Source organism: Barbus barbus (genome assembly GCF_936440315.1).
Source record: "Barbus barbus genome assembly, chromosome: 23".
Classification (NCBI taxonomy): domain Eukaryota; kingdom Metazoa; phylum Chordata; class Actinopteri; order Cypriniformes; family Cyprinidae; genus Barbus; species Barbus barbus.
Window position 1 is genome coordinate 821,928 of NC_136751.1, and position 25,048 is coordinate 846,975.

A 25,048-nucleotide genomic window follows, 5' to 3' on the forward strand; every position below is an offset into this window, starting at 1 on the left:
ATGAGCGAGTGAAAACTCAAAAATCTGGTTGCTGGTTGCCTTAAACTTTTAAGTTTTCTCAACTTTTGATTAGACTTTTTACAGTGATATGCTATTATAATATTACTGTCAATGTTTTAGCAGAAACATAATAGTCATTTATTATTTATATATTTTAATTTCAACTTCAACTTCAACTTTTATTTATTTATATAGCGCATTTTAACGCAATTTTATTGCCCAAAGTGCTTCACAATTTAAAAGAAAACATACAAAAAAAGTCAATCATAATTTAAAATAAACCACTTAAAAAGAACCAACCCACAGAGAAAAGAGAAAAAAGAAAAAAGAAAAAGTAGTTCCTCTACAAAATGTCTCTACGAAAGTCTTTCCTCTCCGAAAGCTAATTTAAAAAGATGAGTTTTCAACTGAGACTTAAAAACTTCTAAGGATGGAGCCTGCCGAATATGAAGTGGAAGACTATTCCACAATTTGGGAGCCACGACCATAAATGCTCTATCACCTTTAGATTTTTTTTTGGAGCGAGGAACTGCCAGTAACAGTTTATTTGCTGATCTCAGTGTCCTAGCCGATGTATGGTACTCTAAAAGATTGGTGATATAACTTGGGGACATATTATGAAGTGCTTTAAAAACCATCAATAAAATCTTAAAATCGATCCTGTACTGAACTGGTAGCCAGTGAAGAGAGGATAGTACTGGAGTAATATGATCCCTTTTTTTCATGCCTGTCAGGAGCCTGGCTGCAGCGTTCTGCACAATTTGCAGACGAGATAGATGTCGCTGACAGATCCCAGCATAAAGAGAATTACAATAGTCCAATCTCGAAGTAATAAATGCATGAATAACGGTTTCTAAGTCTTTAAAACTAAGAATGGGTTTTAACCTGGAGATCATTCTAAGTTGGTAAAATCTACTTTTTACTACTGACTTTATCTGATTATCAAAACTGAGAGTTGAGTCGATTATAACACCCAGGTTTCTTACACTGTTTTTTACAGTTATTTCTAAAGGAGCAATATTACTAGAGATCATCTCTTTTAATTTTGGTGGACCAAAAAAAATTATCTCCGATTTTTTGTCATTAATTTATTTTTAATTTAGTGGTTTTAGTTTATAAAATGTTATTTTGTTATTTGATGTACTTTGTCTTCATGTTTTGTAGTTATAATAGCAGAAACATAATGTGGACATTTATTTTAATTAGTATTTTTATTTAAGTATATATTTTATTTTATATATTATATGTAAAATATTTGATAATTTCTTTAAATATTTAATACATTTAGAATTTACTTTTAAGTAAAATGAGATTGAATTTATTTTAAAATAAATAAATAAATATCTCTTTATTTATTTTATGGGGCTTTATCTTGTGCTTATTTCAAGGAAAGGATCTGCTTGGGTCTTGGTTTACATTTACAGCTGACTGTAGTGACATTGCTGGACTAAACAAGGTCAGCCTCCTGATCTTAAACCAGGTTTACTGTGTCTGAGGATTGGTGCGGCTGATCTTAAACCGGGTTTACTGTGTCTGAGGATTGGTGCGGCTGATCTTACACCAGGTTTACTGTGTCTGAGGATTGGTGCGGCTGATCTTACACCGGGTTTACTGTGTCTGAGGATTGATGAGGCTGATCTTACACCGGGTTTACTGTGTCTGAGGATTGGTGCGGCTGATCTTACACCAGGTTTACTGTGTCTGAGGATTGGTGCGGCTGATCTTACACCAGGTTTACTGTGTCTGAGGATTGGTGCGGCTGATCTTACACCGGGTTTACTGTGTCTGAGGATTGGTGCGGCTGATCTTACACCAGGTTTACTGTGTCTGAGGATTGGTGCGGCTGATCTTACACCAGGTTTACTGTGTCTGAGGATTGGTGCGGCTGATCTTACACCGGGTTACTGTGTCTGAGGATTGGTGCGGCTGATCTTACACCGGGTTTACTGTGTCTGAGGATTGGTGCGGCTGATCTTACACCAGGTTTACTGTGTCTGAGGATTGGTGCGGCTGATCTTACACCAGGTTTACTGTGTCTGAGGATTGGTGCGGCTGATCTTACACCGGGTTACTGTGTCTGAGGATTGGTGCGGCTGATCTTACACCGGGTTTACTGTGTCTGAGGATTGGTGCGGCTGATCTTACACCAGGTTTACTGTGTCTGAGGATTGGTGCGGCTGATCTTACACCAGGTTTACTGTGTCTGAGGATTGGTGCGGCTGATCTTACACCAGGTTTACTGTGTCTGAGGATTGGTGCGGCTGATCTTACACCGGGTTTACTGTGTCTGAGGATTGGTGAGGCTGATCTTACACCGGGTTTACTGTGTCTGAGGATTGGTGAGGCTGATCTTACACCGGGTTTACTGTGTCTGAGGATTGGTGCGGCTGATCTTACACCGGGTTTACTGTGTCTGAGGATTGGTGCGGCTGATCTTACACCGGGTTTACTGTGTCTGAGGATTGGTGCGGCTGATCTTACACCGGGTTTACTGTGTCTGAGGATTGGTGCGGCTGATCTTACACCGGGTTTACTGTGTCTGAGGATTGGTGCGGCTGATCTTACACCGGGTTTACTGTGTCTGAGGATTGGTGCGGCTGATCTTACACCGGGTTTACTGTGTCTGAGGATTGGTGCGGCTGATCTTACACCGGGTTTACTGTGTCTGAGGATTGGTGCGGCTGATCTTACACCGGGTTTACTGTGTCTGAGGATTGGTGCGGCTGATCTTACACCGGGTTTACTGTGTCTGAGGATTGGTGCGGCTGATCTTACACCGGGTTTACTGTGTCTGAGGATTGGTGCGGCTGATCTTACACCGGGTTTACTGTGTCTGAGGATTGGTGCGGCTGATCTTACACCGGGTTTACTGTGTCTGAGGATTGGTGCGGCTGATCTTACACCGGGTTTACTGTGTCTGAGGATTGGTGCGGCTGATCTTACACCAGGTTTACTGTGTCTGAGGATTGGTGCGGCTGATCTTACACCAGGTTTACTGTGTCTGAGGATTGGTGCGGCTGATCTTAGAGCAGGTTTACTGTGTCTGAGGATTGGTGCGGCTGATCTTACACCGGGTTTACTGTGTCTGAGGATTGGTGCGGCTGATCTTACACCGGGTTTACTGTGTCTGAGGATTGGTGCGGCTGATCTTACACCGGGTTTACTGTGTCTGAGGATTGGTGCGGCTGATCTTACACCGGGTTTACTGTGTCTGAGGATTGGTGCGGCTGATCTTACACCGGGTTTACTGTGTCTGAGGATTGGTGTGGCTGAGAGCAGTAATTAGGGCTGTTTTTCTCACCGTGTTCCTCAAGGGCATGTGTATTTGACTCTCATGACACACCCAGCGCATGCAGCCAGCAGATGGTCGTCCCTCACGGAGCCACACGGGCCCCGCTTTACTAAGAGCCACTGCACTTAATTATTCTCTCCTCGTTCAGCACAAACAGCTTGTTAAGTGTGCTCGAGTGGAGGACGGCTGAAAATCACTCCAAACTTTGCATAAATGGAAAATGCTGTTGCTTCATTATAATTAGTCTTTCCCTTATTAATCCTTTAAATTACTGAGAGTTTAGCTTTCTCAAAGACATTTTAGAAAATTGAGTGACCAGGGGACTGGGAATGAAGCATATCTGAATCTGTTAATGTATGTTTAAAAATGTGAAAAAAAAGAAAATCAGTTAAATCAATCAATTAAATTTCATTGTTAACTTCCACATGTTAATTTCATATGCATTATTCATTAGTCCATTTAGTGGTAAAGTGTCTGACTGTTCTACATGTGTGAACTGAAAATATCTTAGTTTATAGTAAAATGTTTGCTAAAGAAGTTTGAATGTGTTTTCGAATAAATAAATGAATGAATAAATTCCATTATATTTAACTTCTTAGCTATGTTAATTTCATATGCGTTATGCAAATATATTACATTTTGTAATTCGCCTGTGAAGTCAAGGTGGTCTTTTGTCTCTATTTAGCCATTTAGGCAGATTCATTAGTCCGTTTTGTGTTAAAATGTCGTTGCTCTTGACCTTTTACATTTGCATACTGAAAATTGTACTGCATACAGTTTTTTCTCTCTCTTTATGCTTATTTTACCTGAATGGCTTTATAGTACTGAATCAGCTCGGGTATGGAGGGTGAATCTCACTCTTTGAAAGCGTATTAATGCTTTGGATGCCTCAGTGTCAGACTCAGATAATGGTGCTCTTGAGCTCTGTGGACTCATGGAGTTGAAGGCTGACCTTGACGTGTTTCAGAGCGAAAACAGCCCCACTGAAACCACAGCATAAACAGCTGTAAAAAGGCTTTTTGACTGGCTTTGCATGTGAGATTGAAAAATGGCTATAAATATATCTGCTCCATCCTGTACTCTGTTTGACGGATGTTTGTCCTTGCTTTGTGATAAGACTGCATTTCCAGCATAAAGTCAGCTAGAGTCTCTATAAGTGCGGGATATTACAGTATGGAGTGATTCACTCGAGGACATCTGCTGTCCACCTGTCACATGCTAATCAAGCCACCATATTTAAAATATTATAATGCAAGCATGCTACATACTTACAGTACATACATACGATACTGTGCAGTGTATTCTTCTTACTGCCTACTGTTTTGTACAACAATAACAGTTATTTTAGCATTATTGATGCACAATTGTAGTTTTTATTAATATTTTAAAGTAGATTTTGTTTTTATATTTTGTTTTCATGTCATATTTTTGTTAGTTTTAAGTTTTTTTTTTGTCTGTATATATTATGTCTATATAGTTTTAAAGGTTTTATTATTTAACTTGTTATTTTTTGTTTCAAATTAAACTAAACAAAAATAAGAGGCTGTCAACAAGATTAAATAATTTAATAATAATCTATCTATATGTGTGTGTGTATATATATATATATATATATATATATATATATATATATATATATATATATATATATATATATATATATATATATATATATATATATATATATATACATACATACATACATGCATACAATTACCTTATATATAATTTTACTTCAGTTAAGTTTATTTTATTTCAAGTAATATAGTTTTTCAGAAAATGCATTCTATGTTATCACATGAGCTCACTATGAGTGGCATCTAGGTGTATTCTCAGAAATAAACACATTATTTTGCATTTTATTTAAATTTCATTGAAATATCTCTAAATAAAGTCGTGACGTATTGTCACGACTTTGGCAGTCAGATCAAATGTTGAAAGAGATGTTAAATCATGCTTAACTTCCGTTTCATTCGTCACATTGGCTTATTAAATGGTCAAGTAGAGAGCATTGCATTTTGAATTTGAACTTTTCTGTCCAGTCTGTTTTGCTGCATTCTTTCAAAAATTGTTGTAGGTAATGCATGCATATTGCAATGGACATAATGTGCTCTACATACTGCAGAAGTGGTAAGAGTAGTATAGTATATACTTTGGTCTGATCCCATAAAGCGCTGCTGTGTTCGACTCTCTGAGACACTGGTTTCTGGTTTTAGCTGCAGTCAGGGTTTGGTGTGGTTTGGATTCGCTTTCGTCCCTCTGTAAACACTGGAAATGATGAGGGGAGTGAACATGGCAGTTTCAGAAAGCAAAGAGCTCTGACTCTGAAATGAATTGTAGTGCTGTTGTTTCTAACATCTATCATTGTGCCATTAAAGTTTGTGATTAACGGTGATGTTTTGCAGGAACTTTATCTGTGGTAGGAAAGCAAACTGGAGTTTATGTTCATGCTGGGTCTCGTCCCCTGTCTCAATCCCACAGCGCACAGAGGGATAGCCTGTAATTACATAGAGATGATGATGGCCTCTCTGTTCCTGCTCTGCTACAGCCCCCTCATACCTTAAACTTAGAAAAATGCAGGGTTTCCAGCAAACTTACTTTTAAAATACTAATTTTGGATCTTAGATTATGTAGATGTTTTTCCTTTCAACAAAGAGTGTAGATGTTTTGATGGTAAAACACGTGTTCCTCTCCACTTTTATGAAAAGAAACTGCAGCAAGTAAACCATTTGTAAGTTTTTTTTTTGGAAAAGTCATTTTAATCACTGATTCTGTGGAGCTTTGTTTGCTTGACTTGCTTGATTTGAGTGAATGCCTCGTGTCCACCAGTGGCATGAGATAGGACTACCTGTCTGTGAAAGGGTTATAAAAGGGTTTGCCAAATGTAAATAAATATCTCTAAAGCCTGGAGAAAATCAGCATTGTATAGTGGTAAGCCATGCAAAGGCTTAAAAAGACACAGTAGCACCTTAAACTCAATTGTGTGCTGTATTGCTAGTGGAGGAAAGCCAAGACTGGTGTAATATTATCCTCATTCTTGTTGTCTGTCAGAAGAGTGGCAGCTGCATTCTGGAGAGCTGCTGGAAGGACAGATGCTGCTAAGAGATTCATGTATAGAATTCATTCATTCCTTCAGCAACTAAGGCACTAAACAGTAGTATGTGATTTTTTTGTTTTTTTGTTTGTTTTTTATTGAGATGGTTTATTTTTGTGTGTTATGTATTGTTTGAAGGTGTTGATGCAGTGGTTGTTATTGGAGCCCAAGACAAATTTCTCTGTGGAGACAATAAAGTATACCTATACCTATACCTATAGAGAGAGTTACATTTGGAAAGAAGAAGAAAAAGCTAGTATATTTTACTGTTATAACTCTTAACGTCAAAGTAAGTTCCTTACCAACCAAGATTTAACTTCTTCCAGGCAGTAAGTGTGGAAGGTAGATGACGTTCACCTGGTTTGAGTGGTTTGACAACTGTGAGTCATTAGCATAGAGCTGATAAACATAAAAAAAGGTTGTGTTTGTGGAAAACTGAGCCCAAAGGACATACATGCAGTGGAAATAAAACAGGACCTAGAACAGAGCTCTGTGGGACACCACAGTTTAAAATTGCTGGAGAGGAAGACAGATTCCCAATACTGACAGAAAAGATGGGGCTTTCAGACCTTGTTTTATAACTTATTAGAAATGTAATTCAGTACATAGGAATCAAAAAGTTGTGATTGGAACATTGAGGTTTCCTTTTATGTGTGGCTGAGGTCTATTTGTAGTTCTCCAATTATGGTAATGCTCTTGTCTTTCTTTGACCATAGAGAACAATTACAGAGATTAATTTCCAAAACACACACTGACTTTCTACAAAGAATGTAAAATATGTGAGCTGAATGACATTTGTTTTAGTTTGTGTATAGAGTGAATCGCCTAGTGTGACCCAGCTTCTGCTGCACTTGGTTTGCTCCAAACTATCTCATATGGTGGACATTCTGCCCCAGAGGAATACAGAGAGATGTCCAAATTCAAAGTCCAAACCTCCGCCAGGGACCAGCACAGCAGATGGCACCATCTCACTGAACTATTTCCTTCAAGCTGGGGGCAAAATCACCGGCATGTTTAATTTCAAACCGCAGATACTGTAGTATTGCCATTATACTAAATTGAATTATTCATTCATACTTTATTAATAATGAACCACGTTGTGAAAGGATATCACAGATTCTTGAACATGACTTGGCATTAACATTGCAGAATGCAATGTGTGATTGCATGGTTGGCGTCTCACATGCATAGATCTTTGTATTGCTGGTCGTTTACGCTCTGTTGGATGACTGGTATTCCAGCACAACACTTCCTTGTATAGAAGCTTATTGTTTTGCCACATCCTCCCTTGAAATGGTGTATTTTGAAGCACCGCGTCGATGATTACAGCTCTGTGGTGTCAGGAAACTAAATTCCAATTTGACAAACAGTCTCGGGGGAATGAATGAATCTCAGAGGGTTGGTCATGTTCATCTAATTACCATCATGCGTGTGAATACCCTTTAGAAAAAGGAGAAGAACAGGGCTGCAATTAAATGTGTCTGCCTGCCAAAGCCTGTATTTGTGAAATGTTATGTGAGCAGAGAGGAACAGTTTATACTACTTCTGTTGATTCTCTTTGTGTCTTAGAGTAGACTCAGACGGCACAGACGGCACACCCACAAACCACCCACAGTCCCCTGACCGTCTCATACATATTTCACATGAATATGAAATGGATTACACTATGATAATAGGCCTGCGTTTATGGGTTGTGGACAGTAGATGATTATATGTTCACCTGGTTTGAATGGTTTGACAACTGAGTCATTAGCATAGAGTTGATAAAAAAAGAAAAGTTGTGTCTAAGAAAAACAGCCCAAAGGACACACGTGCAGTGAAAATGAAATAGGACCTAGAACAGAGCCTTGTGGGTTACCATAGTTTAAAACTGCGAGAGAGGAAGACAAATTCCCAATATTGTCGAAAACGGTTTTGTCCTTCAGATAGGATTTGGTCACCTTAAGCAAAGCAGATCATGTAATATGGTAGGTTCTAACTTATTCTAAATATTATCCAATAAACATGAATGGGAGTTGTGACTAGAACAGAATCTCAGAAATTCATTCATTAACTTGAGTTTGTGAGTTGAGTTTATGAGTAGCACGGTACAATTTGTCTTTGTTTATCTGTGTAATATTTTTGAAATAATACATATCTTTTTGGTCATTCAAGTCATTCAAATTATCTAAAGTATTACAGTCTAAGTGCGCAGTTCTTGGCCAAATTTTAATACAGAATGGACAAGACTTTGTCAATATTAAAAAGCTGGGCTACTAAGATTAATTTTTGAGAGTATTTGTGTGTGAATGTATAATTACTGTACGTGTGACTGAAGAGAGAGTTCACCAGTAGACTCCTTCTACAAGCATCCTTTGAGTCCTGTTCCTGCAGAGAGAGGAACAGTGGGATAGAAATAAATGAATGAAAGAGAGAGAATGAAATGATTCTCATCCTCTGATTCTCTTCTCACAGGGTAACCCAGACTTGATTGCACTTCTCTGTTCGATTTAGAAAAGAACTTTAAAAGGATATAGGCCTTGATATTGACATATCTTTACTGATATACATGCAATTAGATTTTTGGATGCAGCCTAATGCCTATGATGTAATTAATTTGACAGCCCTAATTTAAAGGACATTTTTCTCTTTCATTTTGCAGCTCATCATCCTAGAGGACTATGCCGACCCCTTTGATGCAGCGGACCAGGCGGGTGGCACCCAGACGGTCACAGAAAAGCCAACGGAGAACGACGGCTACATGGAGCCCTACGAAGCTCAGAAGATGATGGCTGGTAGGATGATGGTGTTTTCCCGCAGTAATTTACTGCATCATCTTTTGTGTTGTGCAGCTTGATGATTGTGAACTCTGAAGTGGCTACTGGGAGAATATAATCAAGCATGATAATGCATCTGGGCCTGTTCAATGTGTGCACTAGGCCCATGGGGTCTCGCTCAATTTACGCTTAGTAAGTCTTACTCTTGTTATTAAACATGGCTTCCATTAAATGCAGTTTGTTTTTTCTTAGTACTTGGAAATGCGGTGTCTAATTTACTCTGTTGTTTTTCTGCTTACAGCACTAAACAGAAAACGAAATACAATCAATTAGATCCTGCAGATTGTGATGGCTTCCTTTATGCTTTGCGAAACAGCTGCTCGGTGCTTCTGTTTAGACTAAATTCATGGGTATGTGGCAACAATTAGCCCAGCGTGAGCAGAGTAGTGCTTTAGGAAATCATCTGACCTGTCTGAATGAAGATGGCAGCCATATGTGAGCTGTCTAGAGTCCGGTAAATACAGTGCAACCTCCATAAACAATCTGCATATGTCAGGCGCTGTGGTCTCGTGTCCACATACAAGGGCACGACTGTATGAAGGCATGCACAAGGACGCTGTTGGCCGTTTGTATACACTGTTGTAGGCTTTGAAGGGGAAGTGGCTGTGTTCCTCCTCTCAGCGTTGCTCAAACAATGGAGAAGCGATCTGTTGATTCACTGCAGTCTGGTGCTGTTAGCCCAAATCAACCAACCAAATTACTCAACAAACGGAGCATGCAGATGCAGGATAAACAGTGTTTCTCAAGGTCAGACTGAGACACTGCAGAACAAGTAACAAGTGTAGTTTACCATAAATAAAAATACTGCCGTTTATTCACGTTGTTTTGAATTTTAAATTTTGAACCTTAAAATGATTGCAAATGTAGTCCATAAACAGTACAACTAAAAAATATAGGTAACACTACAAAAAGGTCTCATTAATTAGTAAATTATTAGCTAACAAACCAACAATTTTTTTTTTTTACATTTATTAATCTTTGTTTATTTTAGTAATTGATTATTGTTTGTTCATGTTTGTTCACAGTGCACAAACTAATGTTAAAAAACAACTTTTGATTTTAAAAAGTATCTACAAAATACAAAATAGTGAATTACTCTGTAAATATACATCCATGACATTTAATATTTTGGCTTTCATCACTATGTATGTTTGTCTTTCTTTAAAGAAATATAAAAAAATTAAAAAAATTGAGCCAGGGAAGTTTGTGACGTTGCTTTGACACAGAATGACCCATTTGTGCTTTGTGCTTATGTTGATGTGCCATATTTAAAGATGTGCAAGCGTGTGAATGTTTGATAGATAGAGCCAGATTTCGGGTGAGCTGTTGGACTGATCGGTGCAAGGAACCTGCAGTGTTTTGGATGGTTGAGCTTCTGTCTCTCTCTCAGTTTGAACAGATGACATCACAGTTTAATCATTGACTCAGCGTGACTCCAACACTAGAGTCATTGTGGCACTGTTTGTTTGACTTTGGGTTGCAAAAGCTACTTTGCGTCTCGTAAATCAGCTCAGAGCATCATTTCACAGATTGATGTTTTATAACATGTCATCACCTCTGAGCAGGACAGCTGGACATTTTATTTATTTATTATTTTTTTACAGTTGGACTGTTCGTTCTTCCTTTTTTCATATATTCATCTTTTCATTGGAGCCATCTGTCCTGTCACAGAACATATAGGGAATATAAATTAATAAATGAATGCATCTTGGATGTGCTTCGTAGCTTTCTAAACAGAAGGGGAGATGAAACTGGCATATTATTGGCTTGTTACATTAATGTCTAAATGCTGTCCTTATTTATTTTTGAACATTTTGATTGATTTGTCTTTGTTCGGCACCGGGACTACATTGATTGTACTTACATGACAAAATGGCACATTCCCTACTAATCTGGTGTTTTTTTTTTTTTTTTACTCGTGTATGTTTATTTATTTATTTATTTGGTATTTAAACATTATAACAATTTGTTTTTTTCCTTTTTAGTTTAAGATTAATGTGTGTATATTACATTACAGTACTGAAATTTGGGGTTGTTTACTTTATCATGAAAATATTGTCAAAATTCTAAATTGTAGACTAAAATTCCTGTGGTCCTAAAATAGACTTCATATTATTTGATTTTGGGGTGAAATATGATCAGGACATATTCGTGACAGGCTTTAGGAGATTAATCTATAAATGCTTGTCATAATGAGATGTGTGTGGTTGTGTGTGCTCTCTGTGGATTGTGTGGAATGTGTTGGTGTTTCCCCGTCAGTATTTCCAGCAGTAGTGTCGACACACACACACACACACACTTGCATCACGTTAATGTGTGAGTGTGGTTGCTGTTTCCTTCAAAACTGTGTGTGGAATATCTTACTAACTAAAGGAAGTGAGCAATTGCTCTTGTATTTCCCCCTTCCTTTCTCTTTCTGTCACTCACTCACTCACACAGACACACTAAACTAACAGAGACACTTTCACTGCGCTGCTGTATGTGTTTAAACACGTCTGGAGTTTCAGGAAGGCAGAAAGGCTGTTGTGACCTGTCAGCCTGAGCTTCAGTGTTCGTGTGTGATAATACTCGTACGCTTCACCATGCCAGAACTTTCCCACAATCCTCAAGGTCTCTGTGCTACACAAACACACACACTCATGGTCATTCTGACTAGACCCCCCCCCTGCCACACACACACACACACACTGGATGCACGTGGAGCGTGAGGTTCAGGGGTAGGTTGGTGATGCAGGGAGCAGGTTTGAGGAGACCTCTTAAGTCTGTGATTGGTGGTCTCTCTCTATCGGTGTTCATCTCCTCCTCAGAGAACATTCTCACACTGAGCTGCAGTTTCACAGCATCTGCTGACTCAGGCTTTCTCTCTCACTCCCCCAATATTTCACCACTCTGGTTTAGTGCAGTGTGTGAAAATGTGTCTTCAGTCTGCTTTGTGTCCGTGTTGCGTATGTGTGTGCAAATATAAATAAAGCATACTTATGTATTTATTTTGGGGGAAAATAAATTGGGAAATGCATATATTTAAAAAGTAATGTTCAACACAGAATCCATTATGCTACTGGTCTTTCATTTTAGCTTTTTCATCCATATTTACTATATGAACTATAAAATAAAAAAGCAAACAAACAAATAAAATATAACTAAGTCTATTGTTTGTACCTGTAGGGGTTAATGGTGACTGCTAGCATAAGTATTAAACATTTAAATTTAATATGTTGTGAGCAAATGTGTGTGTGTGTGTGTGTATATATATATATATATATATATATATATATATATATATATATATATATATATATATATATATATATATATATATATATATGTGTATGTCTAAGATTATGAGATTAAAGAAATAATTTTGAATTTATTCTAAAAGAATATTATGAGAATTAAATCATAGAAATTACAAGATTAAAGTTATACTATTTTGAGAGAGCCTATATTGCGCATGCAAATGGTCCAGATTGGGAGCACCGGGAGAAATTACAGTGGCCTGGCAACTGATTTCAATATATGTGGGATTATTAGCAGAAATCATACCATGTGTCATACACACAGTATTCAGTATTCTTGGAAATACATCTTCGAAAGCATTCATTATTTGTAGTGCACCATCCACCCATTAATAGCAATAAGCTTTGTAATGGTGAGTAGCACAGTTGCAGTACAATGGAAGCAGTGACAAATCTTTTCTTCAAACTAATTATTGAAAAATAAAAGAAATGGGAGGGCCTTGGTTCAGGATACCAGTTGCTGATTGAATGGAAGTAGCTTTGCATGTTTAAGCAGACTAATGATTTATCCAGAAAATGTGACATTTTAATAAAAAAAAATAAAATAAAAATTGAAACCTATGCATTGAATATGAATTCAAACATATGAATTCTCGCAGTAAGATCTATATGATGCATTTACAAAAATAGATGGGTTGAACTTTCATTTCATGCTGACTTAAAATTATCTGAGGTGCTCCTCTTGCTACACCGCGGTACTGACTAATGTTTAACTCTGTTCTGTGACCAGTGCGATTTCCCCTTCTCTCGCTGCATCTGTCCAATAATGCCAATCCGAAAAAAGCCAACAAAAATTGGGTCAGTAAATTTTAGGAATTGTATCATGCCAGTGGCTTTATAGAGGAAAACAGCATGATGCTGCAATCATCATTTTTATATAAAAGTTCCCTATAAAGAGCTGTAAGAGTTGTGTGTGTGTGTGTGTGTGTGTTGTAATGAGATCAGAGTGAGTGTTTCTGCTGTGTGTCCAGTGCCCTGCAGATGTATCCCTCTATCAGAGAGCTTTTATTAATCCACTCACTCATGCCTTCTCACACACACACACACACACACACACACACACTCTCCGTTTCCCATGTCTTTGCACTCAGGCGAGCTGCTGCATGTTCTGTGGTGTTCACGGAGGGCCGGGGAGACATGTACAGACAGCGCTCTGCTTATGTCACTCTGTGTTTAGATAGCGGTGAAGGTATTTAGGAGTGATGACACACTTCCGCTGTGCCGTGGAGCGTGGAAGTGTTAACTCTCACATTCCTGGAGGATGTGTGCGATCGGATAGTGGGCGTCAGGGAGTGTCTGTGCATGATGCCTATTAAGTGTCCTCAGCAGTAGGTCAGTATCAGTCCTCCCACTCACTGAGTGATGTATCGCTCCTTTAAAAATAATAACATTATTTTTAAAGGAATATTTACTAGAAACGTTACTTAGAAAAATGTAAATCCACAACACAGTATTTCTGGAAATAAATAAATAAATAAATATATATATATATATATATATATATATATATATATTTAAATAACATTAATTAATTAGAAAATCAGTTAATTAGAGATGCATTTGATTATTAATATTTAATGAAACCATTAAAATGGAATGCAGCAAATTTATGAAAAACAGAATTTGGTAAAAAAATAAAACTGAATTTGAGAAAAAAATTAAATATATTTCATAGGACCTTAAAATTTTAATTTTTGTTAAACTTTCAATAAATTGCAGTTTAATATTGTAAGTTTCATGATTTCAATTAATTAGACATGCTTTTTGATTAATGGCATTTAATTTAACCAGTCAAACAAACAAATTAAAATGGAAAAAATATATATAAATAAAATACAGAATCCAGAAAAATTAAAACAGAAAAAAAACATAATTTGGGAAAAAATAAAACTGATTTCATAGTGCCCTGTTAAAGCCTCCCAGCCTGACCAGATGAAAAGTGACCAAAACCTCCTAAAACCAGCCCACACACAAGTGAACCAGTTTAAGCTGGTTTTTCAATAGAGACTTTATTTATTTAATTATGATTATTATTTCCTTGTTGAAGATCTTGGCCTGTCAGATTAGAGGCCTGTAACTGTTATATAATGTGTTCTAATACAGGTGTATCAGTTAATAAGCAAGTCATATAAAATATATGTTGTGTTCACAATTATTTATGAAGAGATGAAATGCATGATTCTAGATGGTATCAGTAAGCATTATGGATACATTTACTATGCATTATACAGTCTATGAAGTCTTCATGTGACCAACACTTCCCTCTGCCAGCCCAGAACCAGTTTCTGCATCAAGGAGATGGATCCAGAAAAGCATGAAACTGGACACATGCTATACACTCTTAAAAAAAATGTGCTTAAAAGGTTCTTCACAGTGATGCCATAGAAGAACCACAAAGGTTCCACAAAGAACCATTCATTCAAAGCTTCTTTATAGAACCATCTCTTTCTAACCTTTTTTATAATCTGAAGAACCTTCTTTCACCACAAAGAACATTCTGTGAAACAGAAAGGTTCTTCCGATCTTAAAGGCTATTTATGGAAGCATTTAGACAAAGTTTCTTCTACGGCATCGTGAAGCACCTTTTTAAGAGTGTAGACGGATACAGTGATATTCATGCCATTTCTAATGACTGTGAACAGTGGTTTCTGCATCAGTGTAGGTGATTATCTCCTGGACATCATCATCTTCCTCATCATCCTCATGACCTGGGGCAGGAGCCAGACACACATCGCTCACGTCTGAGTATCGGAGAGGCTCCTGCGAGTGTGGATTGAGTTAGAGCTTAATGGCTCTATTCATATCTGTCGTGTTAGCTGTAGAGTGAGTCTGCACACTTTCCAGGCCCTTTTCTGAAGAACATAATCTGGTTTCCTTCCTTCCTGTCCTCCTCCTCTCCCCGTTTCCTTCCTTCTCCTGGTGCTCTGAAACAGTGAAATGGGTGAACGGTCTGACGCGGACCACATCACTGCGTTAGATGAGAGGAACAGGACAACGCATGATGGGACATGGGAGGACGGCCTTTGTGTCAATCTCAGAGACGCGTTCCAGTCCAATTCTCCAGCTAACTGGGTCATTCCGTGTCAAATCAACCAAATTTCAAATAATATTTTTATTTTCTGAACTTATGGCACTCAGACTGGTATATTCAGTGCAGATGTGTTGAAAGATGTAAATGAGATACAGCTCTAGTTTCAACATTTGATTTGTCTTCAGATATTCCTCTTTAAAAGAAAAGAAGTATTACATTTTTGCAAATTAATCCACATTTTGTTTTTGACCATTGAAAATGTACATTTTAACATTTTACTCCTGGAGCCATATTGAAATTCCAATATCTCTGGAACCGAACCAAATAGGGCCTTAAAAATGAAGATTCCCAAAGGTAAGTTTGTTAAGACCTAATATCTAAAAGGGCTTTAAAATATATTTAATACTTCTTGAGTTGCAGGCCTGCAAACATTGGAGAACAAACGTGAAAAGTGCTCTTTCCCTATTTTTGAATGGTCACCATTGGCACATATTGAAACAAAGATTGGTAAAGTCAACAGATTTTACTAATAGATCTACTAATCTCTGTGTAAAAATAACATTATGATGCTGCCATCTTTCTGAAGTCAGTTTTACCCCCCTGTAATTTGGCTCTGAATCTCAGGTGAAAATGGCCATTATTACAATTTAATAGTTTGGCTTTCATCACTATACATGTCTGTCTTTCTTCAGAAAAAATATTAGCAATATCAAAATAGCCAGGGACCTGTGGTTGAGTTGACACGGAATGACCCAGTTGTGTTTCTTCTGTCTAACTTTAGAGATGAATCTAACGTTGAGACGTTCGGTGTGGTGAATGTCAGATCATTCAGTTCTGGTGGGAAACTGTGAGTTTAGCAGTAAGTGTTTGGGGAATACTTGAAACAATGAGGAGTTTGGTGAGCAATGATTTCAGAGTAGTTCAAATAAGGTTAAACTACCCTTTTGAAAACTTCAAAAATATTGAATCAAATTCAAATTTTATTTGTCACATACACAGTCATACACAGTACGATATGCAGTGAAATGCTTGTACCCTCATTTATTATAAAATATCAGGCTCAAAAGCAGTGCAGATCTCAGCGGGTGCCACTGAATCAAATGTAAACACACAATTATGCTAAATATGACCTACAAAAATAATAACACCCTATTGTCTATTTTCTATAACTGACTTGAAAACATTGATTAAAAGCAGTGTTTACACATTACAGGTAAGATGTAAGAGGACTTCTGGGAACAGTGAGTTGTTTTTGTAATGTTTGTTCCATCCAAATGAATCATTACAGTAGAATGAATCACGCTTTCCAGTTCTGTGTAACGGTTCTCTGCTGAACAAATAAACATTTAAAACCAGCCTACGCTGGTGAACTGGTCTCCAGCTGTCTGTTTTGTTGGTTTTATTGGGATTTTGGGTGCTTGTCTGCTCATCAACATTAATTTTAATGTATTTAAATTGGTTAAAAACCATCCTGTGCTGGTTTAAGGGTTTTTAAAGCCCATAGAATAGCTGAAAATAAAGGTCGATGGTAATGTTAAGTTAGCATTGCAGTGTTCGAATGATCTAGAGCAGGTTTTCAGTGAATGTGATCTGTGGTCATCGTTTGACCAGCACATTACAGTCGACGCTCTGGGATCTGACGGTCTCTGCTGGATTTCACAGATCAATAAACCTGCATCCACTTTAATCCTAAAGCAAACCTCTCTGTTCCGTCCAGATGAAGAATCACTGCAGACCGTCTGTTTGGAAATAAAGCCGTGTTTTTAGAGAGATTTATATCTTAATTTACCTGATTCTGTAACATGAACTCAAGTGTGACACAGAGTAAATGAAACCCAGATTAAACTAGGCTGAGGTGTAAAACCACCAGACCAGATCAGCCAGAGTTTAGGTGTAGGCTGTTTTTTTTTCTGCCAGCAGAGAATAGGTTATGTTTTATTAAATTGTATAACTTTGTTGTGAAAAAAAATAAATCCATATAAGATGAAGTGTATATGCGATACTACTAAAAATGCAGCTGTTGTTTCTAGTTTTAATTAATTATTTTTTTCCTCCCATTTACATTACCTTTTAAAAGTGTGGGTTGGTAATGCTTTTAATGTGTTGGATGTCTCTTTTGCTCACCAAGGCTGCATTTATTTAAAAAAAATAATAATAATAAAAAAAGTGAAATATTATTTAGTATTTGAATATTCAAATATCTTTTTTCAGTGTGAATATCTGTTAAGCAGTAATGTATTTCTGTGATCTGCAGCTGTATTTTCAGCATCATTCCTCCAGTCTTCAGTGTCACATGATCTTTAGAAATCATAATAATATACTGATTTACTGAATAGAAAGTTAACAAGAACAATATTTATTTGAAATATAAATATTTTGTAACATTGTACATATGTACTGTCACTTTTAATCAATTTAATGCATCCTTGAATAAAAGTATAAATTCCTTTCAAAACGACAACAAAATACCTTACTACCAGCTTTTTGAGTGAATTTGCATGAATCCATGTGGTCTCAGACTTTTGGACACCATATTGCTATGGTTTGTCATCAGGTGTTGTCATGTTTGGGGATTAATTAATGTGGTGAGTGGAAAGAACACACACATACACACACACACACATACACACGCACACACATACACTCTCACACACACACACACACACACACATACACTCACACACACACACACACACACACACGCACGAGTAAGCTAAAGCACAGACACACAGTCTCGTTGTATAGTCTTCATTACTGTAGACTCCGGTCATCACGGCTCCTGTGATGCTCTGTGCTCTTTAGGGCTTGTTGTCTTTTTCATATTTCTGTGCTATTTTCCTCCCGCACACCACACAATTTTGTTGCTAAATTTAGCAACTTTTCAGAGTACCCTAACTTTTTCTTCCAAAACCACCTAGCAACAAGTTTAGCTATTTTTTTTTTTTTTTTTTTTTTAGCAACTTTTGAAAAGTGACTCAAACAATAAAAAGGCATGCATTTTCCATCTAAATTACACAAAATTTAAAGACGTCTAGTAGTACACACAACACGTGACTTAAGTTAGCTGCTATTTGCAATTGTTAAATGTAATAATCATAATGATAATCATAATGAATCATTGTTAATTTCTCATAAACCTTGTTAGTAGCTTGTACCTGCGATTGTTGATCAGTTAGTACACTGTAAGAAACATATCTAGAACAATGTAAAAGGTATTATATAATAATTTTCCAGGATATTATCCATTATCCATTATAACCTGAAAACACAAAATTCAATACGTAATTTAAAATGCAGGTAAAAAAACCTGTGAAAAATCAATGAGGATAATTCCTTCATATTAACAGAGTATTTTTACAGACTTGGAGCACAGTAACTAACTACTAAAACACTGCTTCAAACTATAATTGCTCAGAATGTGTAGTTTTACTAGTTTACTAGCTAATAAAAATGTAAAACTCAAATTGTAATCATTCAAAAACATGTAAATTTATCCATTCATTGAATTATTGAACAATTAAATTTTGTATTTAAAATATATATATATATTTTATATTTGAATTATTATATTAGAATTTATATTATTTTAAGAAAAAAATCTAAATTAACATATATAAAATATATTTTTGACTGAGAATTGATGTAGTGACACAATTTTGGATCGTGATTATGTAATGATGTCATCGTGCAATGACATCACAACATCATTTAGCAGCTTTTAGCAACAAATCGACCTTCCTTTAGCAACTTTCCCTGAAAACGAGTCTGCAACACTGCGCACACATTTACACGTGGCATTTATTCAGCGCTGACCTTCTCTGTGTTGTGTCTCGAGACTTCGTGCTTGAATTCAGACTCACAGGAAAATGGAGCAATTTTTCCCACTGAATGGAAACATTTATATTCTTTTTTTTTTTCACCTGTATTAAGTCTCATGAGCACACCTGGGTCCATTTCCAATTCTCAGTGTCTCTGTCTCAAATAAACGCTCTGGATATCTCTCTGAAGGGAAGTGGTGAAACAACAGCCTCTGTAATGTGTTGAACTCGGAGTAATTAGTCGTGTGGGTGTCTGAATGTTTCTGTTAGTAATGTCCTCCTGTAGGGCTTCACTCGCTCATTAGTTCATGCATGTTTCTGTTCTGTTATTTATTAATTCACTCCCTCCTGAAATAAAACAGGCTGCACGCTCTTCCGCTGTAAACTGGTGATCCGAGGAGGTTATGAATAGGGCTCTGTACAGAAAACATGAAAATAATCATGAAATTCAGTCAGAAAAATGGACTTTATTGCATAACTCTGAATGTCATGGAATTTGGCAAAATCTGGTGGATAAATTGGGCTGCACTTAATCAAATGGCGATATGGGCTAGTGTGTGTGAATATTAAATGTGACGTGTGTTAAAACACGTACACGTAATGAAACACTCGTGACGCTCATCTGAGGACATGAACACACAAACGTCATCTCCACAGCTGCTCTGAGAGTCACTTCAGCAGCTTTTCACAAAACTACTATCAAACACACACTAAACTCTCAAATCTTCAACACAAAAAACAACATAAAAGCTCAGTTTAACTTAAAGAAATTATGACAAATATATTACTATTATGCAATAGAATCTGGTTTACATCAGTACAGTCAATACAACCCTACTGGCCTTTGTTACAAGTGTGTGTGTGTGTGTGTGGTGTGTGTGTGTGTGTGTGTGTGTGTGTGTGTGTGTGTGTGTCTCCAATATTCCTGCGCTGTCTACACAGGCCCTTATCAGTCCCGCTGGTCTCTCACTGGATCAGCATGCCGAGAGCCTGATGAATGAAGGACTTCAGCGCTTCTGCAGCAGTTTTAGTGCGGTTTGTAACCAGCAGGACTCTTGCTGTAGCTCATGTTTGGGGTTTAGAAGGTGAACAGCACAGCTCTCTGAGATGTTATTCATGACTGTTATTTAGACCGAGCACTGTATCATACTTCTACATTTATTCATTTAGTAGATGCTTTTATCCAAAGTGACTTACAAATGAGGAACATTGCAAGCAGTTTATCATAAGTCAATAATATTTGCAGTACACGATGCCGAGCAAGTGTAAGCTAGATTAGTGCACAAGCTGGAGCAGAATAGAAGAGAAAGGGCGGTCATGCACTGCACATGTTACAAGTCTTTCTAGTCAAACGCTCCTGATTCAGCTCATCAGAACGTTAGACCTGAGAGTGAAGTGTCAGATACGGGACTAGTGTTTGTGTCTAGTGTTGGACCAGGGTTAGGAACTGACCTACAGCACTCTATAGCATTGCCCCCGCAATCTCCCATTATAACAGCACTTTTCCAAAGGCAAGCATCATTCACCATTTCTCCATAAAAGTCCAAAAAATGTTTTTTTTTCATGCTTTGTTTGTTTTTGTATTTAATTGTTTTGTTTTATCTTGGGGCTTTTCTTTGTATTTTTTTATTTATTTTATTTTTTTATTCTTTTTGGGTTTTTTTAAGCTTTTTGTTTGATACTTTTTCATCCGTTTTTTGGCCTTTTGTTTGGTTATGTTTTTGTTTCATATTATGTTTTTGTTTGTTGTTTTATGCTTTGTCTTGTTTTATTTAAAAAAAATTATACTTTTTTCATTCTTATTGTTTTTGTTTTGTGTTTTTGTTTGTTTGTTTTATTTTTGTTTGATTTTGTTGTGTTTTGTTTTATTTGTTTTTTTCTGTGTTTTGTTCTTTGCGTTTTGTTTTATGTTTTTTATTATTATTATTATTTTGTGTGTCGTGCTTTGGTTGTTTTTGTTGTGCCTTGTTTTTTTGTGCTTTTTTGTATTTGGTTTGGGTTTTGGTCTTGTAGTATGTTCTGTTTTTGGCTTTTTGATACATGACGTCATTTCTGACCATATAGGAGTATTTGAAGTGAATTTATTGAATCACAGATGAGTGCAGCATTTTTGTTGAGTATCTCTCTGCTCTGCCAACATTGTTCTGTGACTGAGAGCCAAAGGCAGCCTTGATTAAATATTGATGGTGCTATTAATGTGATCAGTGCTGTATATATCTAATGGGATGAGTGCTGTAGGATTTGACTGTGATGGGTCGTCCAGATCCAGCGCCGTCTCCGGATTGGCTGCGTCTGTGTATTTGACTGAGCATATTGATTTTTGGCTTTATGTGATTTACAGGATGGTTTTGGTCTGGAGTCGGGGTGGGTCACCGGTCCGGGATAAAATGTCTCCATTAGGCTTCTGAATCGAATCTGGAAATGTCACTGAGCATTGTTAGTAAATCTGTACTGAGGGAAATACAGAAGTACTGTCTCTCGCTCTCTGTCATGGAGTATGATTTTAGTATGGTGCATCTTGAAGAGGATTTCTGCTGGTCTGGTGTGGTTTTTATTTAACCGCTTCACTACAGCAGAAGACCTCTCCAGCATTAATGCTCACTGATAGCTGCTTTAAAAATAGAAACTCTATTGATTTACTGCTCTGTTGATCTTGCTCTGGTTTTATTTGTACTTATCTCCTGCTCTCAGGCGATGTGAGGAGAGAAAAAAACATTTGCATCCTATTTATTGTTTGTACAAGGAAATAATGACAAACTGACAAACTGCTTGTTTTTTTTTTTGTCTTTTGAGAGAATATTCAAGGGCATTAAAGATATAATGAATTCTTTCTCATACTAGGCCTGAACCCAATCCTATTATCATGCATCGCTGCTTTGCTCAATGTGTCAGAACCGTTGTCCTGTAGCTGCGTTGACCATCAGTATCTAGCACTGATAGATAGATAGACAGACAGACAGACAGATAGATAGATAGATAGATAGATAGATATTAAGACTAAGACTTAAGAATTAAGACTTAAGATAATTTTACAGTTGTGAATATTATTATTTTTTTTACTTACAATTGATATATTATTGTTATTATATTAATTTTCCCCATTTTTAAATTTTAGTTTAATTTGAATATTTTTATTTCATAATAATAATAATAATAATTTATGGCCATATTGTTGTACAATTACAAATTTGGTCAAATTGTACATCCCTACAAACATCCCTTTTTTAATATGCATTTTAAATCGCAATCACAATTTTTATTAAGAGTCACAATATTTTTTCTCCCAAATCATGCAGATCTACAATCCCGTCTGACACACAGTTAATATCTATATTACCTAAGTGCTTCTACAGGGTAAATATTAACCTGCTCTGTTAATCACAGACAATGTTTAAGATTGTCCATTTCAGCTGCTCAGGTGAGTCACTTCTGCTGTTTGAACTCCTACAGCCTGGAGTGTGTCACGCATACACCCGTGTGTGTGTGTGTGTGTGTGTGTGTGTGTGTGTGTGTCAGTGTGGATTTGGTCGGCTTCTGTAAGAGAGACTGACAGTTTCCAGCTGTAGAGTCACAGGTTTCTGGAGCGTTGAGAAAACAGAATCACTCACTCAAGAGCTCTGCTGCTTCAACTCATTATCTTCATATGAACTTTTACTGCTGTCACTTAGAAAGTCAGTGGGAATAAAAGTCTCCTCATCTCCAGCATTCAAACCGTCAGCGGCTCCTCGATGAAGACCAGAGGCTCCTTGTTCATAATTGAGAGTCATGCAGGGGAAATGTAATTATTTTTCAGTAAGATTGATCAGCTCTGGAGTAACACTTACCTGAGAGTGTCGTTTGTCACTGAGATTACTAATAACAGCATGATGAACCGGCGCTGACAGATACTGGAAGAGAAAAAATGAGACACAATCTTGATTTAGGTGAATTACTGTAGATGAGATATGGGTAGATTAATCTGCTCTCTAGGTTCCTATTCCTCAGTTGTTTTAAACTTCTTTTTGTGTAATGTTTTGCTGAAAATGTGCTTGCGCTATATAGTCATTTAGACCGCATTATAAACACTATAAACATGTTTTAGTTTCTGTCGCTCCATAACAAACCATTTAAGTGTAACTATATTCATTAAACAAACGGTGGTGTTCAGAACATTTATTATAAATGCCAAACCTAATCAAATTTAAAGCAAAACTGAAACTGCTGAAACTAAATAATTCCGTTTGGATTTGTAATATAAATTATTTAACCAATTCCACTTGATTCCATTATTTCTCAGTTTATTTCTTTACATGTATGTATGTATTTATTAACCTAATGAAATGACTTCCATCAAAAAATTTTGCAATATGAATCAGAAAACAAATGATGCATCATATTACATAATCGTTGCATAATATCTTAGCAAAGCAATTCAAATTTACATTTTAAAGGCCATTTTCAAACTTTATGACATATAGTCTGATGGATATATTTTTTTTTATATAAATTCAAGAAAAAAAAATGCTGTAGAGTTTAATTTTAAACAATTTTCACTTAAAACTTGCTAGCAAATTTCATGCAGTTACAAGGAAAGGGCAAGTAATACACTGAATTAAATGTACAATTCTGAAGTGTAAGTACTGTAATAGTATTTGAATAACATACTCCAAAAAATCTTTTTATTTACAACTTGTGTTCTTGTTTGAGACTCCTGTTTGACTGAAGTTTGCTGAAATGTGTTCACGTTGAGTTCATGTTGGCGATCGTGTCGTCAGAGGTCAGCTTCATTGGCAGGAAAGGGAACTCCATCAACACTTCCCAGGGGTCTTTGGCAGTGACACATGGGTCACCAGGATGGGGTCAATATGGGATTGTAGTTTCCTGCCGTGTTGCATTGTGGGTGCTCAGCTCTCGGGCGTCCACGCACGCGGCACTAGCATATGGTCACCAAGTTGTTCCCTATATATTTTCCACGGAACTCCATGAGAGAAGCACTTTTGGCCAAAGTCCAAGATTCTGGTGCATCTCTGAATGCGAAGGGTGATGTTTCACGTTGTGGCCTACAATGGCCTCTCTCTGACACGGGCTGTTCTAAGAACAGCTGCTCCGCTCTGAACAGATTGAGTCCTTGTGTGAACACCCGTCTCTGATCAGTCACCTCCACCCACATTCTTGGCCCGAGTCTGACCAGCCTTTGGCTCAAGACGGGTTCGACTCAGAGCTGGGCATGATAGAAAATACACTGCGACTCAGATGTTTGGAATAATTAAGATTTATTAATTTATTCACCAAGGCTGAATTTATGTAACCAAAAATACAGTAAAAAATCTGAAATATTATTACACTTTAAAATAACTCGTTTTTTATGCAAATATGTGTTAAACTGTAATTTATTTCTGTGATCAAAGCTGAATTTTCTGCATCATTACTCCAGTCTTCAGTGTCACATGATCTTCACAAATCATTCTAATATACTGATTTGCTGCTCAAGAAACATTTCTGATTATTATCAATGTTGAAAACAGTTGTGCTGCTCAATATTTTTGTGGAAACTGTCATAGATTTTATTTTTCGGGATTATGAAAACTTTTTCATAGTAGTGTATCACAGTTTCTACAAAAACATAGCAATTAATTAATATGATATATATTAGATTTTTCCAAGCATTTAATGCTATTTGATATTTTAAGAACTAAAACACAGTATAATTTTTAAAGAATAA

The 25,048-nt window shown here is 36.8% G+C and overlaps 1 protein-coding gene across 2 annotated transcripts in view; it reads left to right on the top strand.

Moving 5' to 3' along the window:
- Positions 1-25,048, top strand: part of shf (Src homology 2 domain containing F) — a 126,665-nt gene that overhangs the window by 16,603 nt on the left and 85,014 nt on the right. For both annotated transcript variants that reach the window (XM_079374625.1, XM_079374624.1), the window contains exon 2: positions 9,028-9,160. In XM_079374625.1, the coding sequence (XP_079230751.1) occupies positions 9,028-9,160 (133 nt within the window). The remainder of the gene's footprint in view (positions 1-9,027; positions 9,161-25,048) is intronic.